The sequence below is a fragment of the Hakea prostrata genome, chromosome 7, assembly GCF_041222555.1.
Source record: "Hakea prostrata isolate BN-2017 chromosome 7, UWA_Hpros_2, whole genome shotgun sequence".
Classification (NCBI taxonomy): domain Eukaryota; kingdom Viridiplantae; phylum Streptophyta; class Magnoliopsida; order Proteales; family Proteaceae; genus Hakea; species Hakea prostrata.
Window position 1 is genome coordinate 68,692,957 of NC_142606.1, and position 1,859 is coordinate 68,694,815.

General features: G+C 39.2%; 1 protein-coding gene across 1 annotated transcript; it reads left to right on the forward strand.

Annotated features, from left to right (window-relative positions):
• The first annotated feature begins 254 nt into the window (after positions 1-254).
• LOC149011850 (transcription factor MYB1-like) lies at positions 255-1,621 on the forward strand. The gene is made up of 3 exons (XM_089162132.1): positions 255-488; positions 555-684; positions 786-1,621. Exons 1-3 carry the CDS (start codon positions 356-358, stop codon positions 1,387-1,389), a joined length of 867 nt encoding a protein of 288 aa, XP_089018258.1. The 5' UTR covers positions 255-355; the 3' UTR covers positions 1,390-1,621.
• Positions 1,622-1,859: the final 238 nt, after the last annotated feature.

Sequence of the window (1,859 nt, forward strand, 5' to 3'; positions counted from 1 at the left end):
TCGATCTGGTCAATAAATCTTTAAATGGGCCTATCAATGATTTGTCTGTTTTGGATGACTAAACATGAGCACATTGTTTCCATGCTATCATGTCCACTTGCAATAAATCATATAAAAAAAATCCCTCTTTCACTTTGTAATCTCTTGTAAGACTTGAGCTTTGACGAAAAATTACAGTACAGTAAGGAGTAAACAGTGAGTTTAGCAGTATATAATAGAAGAGGGAAGATATTCTTCCTTGCGTCCATAAATGAGAGAGACCTAAGTTCCAAACCCAAAACCACACAACCTTGGAAGCGAAGGGTTCTTAATTTCCTTCTGATAAGAGTGCCGCAAGATAAAAATAAGGGAATAAATGGGTAGGAGACCATGTTGTGCAAAAGAGGGACTCAACAAAGGAGCATGGTCAGCTCGTGAGGATCGGAAACTTACTGACTACATTAATACTCATGGAGAAGGGAAATGGAGAGACCTTCCTCAGAAAGCAGGTTTGATTTCTTTGTATATTTTCTTCACTGCAAACATATACGGAACTCATTCTCATAGTTATTCAGGTTTGAAGAGATGTGGGAAGAGTTGCAGGCTGCGATGGTTGAACTATCTGAGACCAAATATCAAGAGAGGCAACATTTCTAAAGAAGAAGAAGAGCTCATCATCAGACTTCATAAGCTGCTTGGCAACAGGTGACTTATATCTCTCCACTAATTTTCATTTTATCTATGCAAATTAATTCCCCTTTTCTGGCTGAGATGGAATTTGAGAATTTTAGCCGTGGGTAGGGCAGATGGTCTCTAATAGCGGGAAGACTACCGGGGAGAACAGATAATGAAGTCAAGAACTACTGGAACACCAACCTGAGCAAGAAATTTCAAGGCAAGACAGCACAGAAACAACCATACAGAACTCCAGATAAAAACCCATCATCAGTAGGTAATCCCTCAGTAAAGGTTCCCCAAAAGAAGGCACTAAACAGTACTCCCGAAGTCATTAGAACCAGAGCTGTTAGGTGTACTAATGTCATTCTCCCACGGCTGCAAGAAAATCAGATGAACACAGCTTATCTTGGGATTGCTTCTCATGGCAAGAGTTCATCAGCTTCGGTCCGAGGAGTCATGGATGATGACACTTCAAATGATATCTTGGATTTTGACATTGGGGACCTTTTCATAGCTGATTTACTCAACTCAGATTTCTTGCAAGCTCAATGTGATGAGATTCAGTCTGCAGATCATGAATGTGGAAACAGCAGTGATCATCCCTTCTCTGCCCATGGAGTGCTTGAAGATCCACCAAATGACGCAATGTTTGAACCAAATGAAGCGTTGGAATTAAAGAAGCTATGTTCTCTTCTTGAATCTGAAGAGGAATGGGTTGGACTTGGTCAATAAATGAGGATTTCCATACTTAAATATTGAGTCCAATTGTAAAGAGCTTGTTTCTTACTTGTTGGACCAACACAACCCCATCTCCTGCTGATGGTGAGGCCTTTGTTGCTGATGTATGCCACTTGGTTATTGTGATTCTATTTCTTTTCTTTGTCTTCCAAGAGATTGCAATTATATTATTGAAACCATGGTCAAGAAAGCCTTGTGAATAGTGTTTGATGATATATTTAACAAATAATACTTTCCTTGACTTGAGAATCTTTGGATATCCAAGGTCAATGGTCTTAACTAGGATAGTGTTTGGTAAAGCTTCTTTACCAAAAAAAATAGTAATGTGCTCAGCATGAATGCCTCTCGCAATCTCTAACTAATCACCACCCATGGAAATGCCAAAAATTTATCCAGCCCATTTCCTTGTAAAAAATAGACCATTCATTTTCTTGTAGATATATGACATGTGTCCCAACATCACA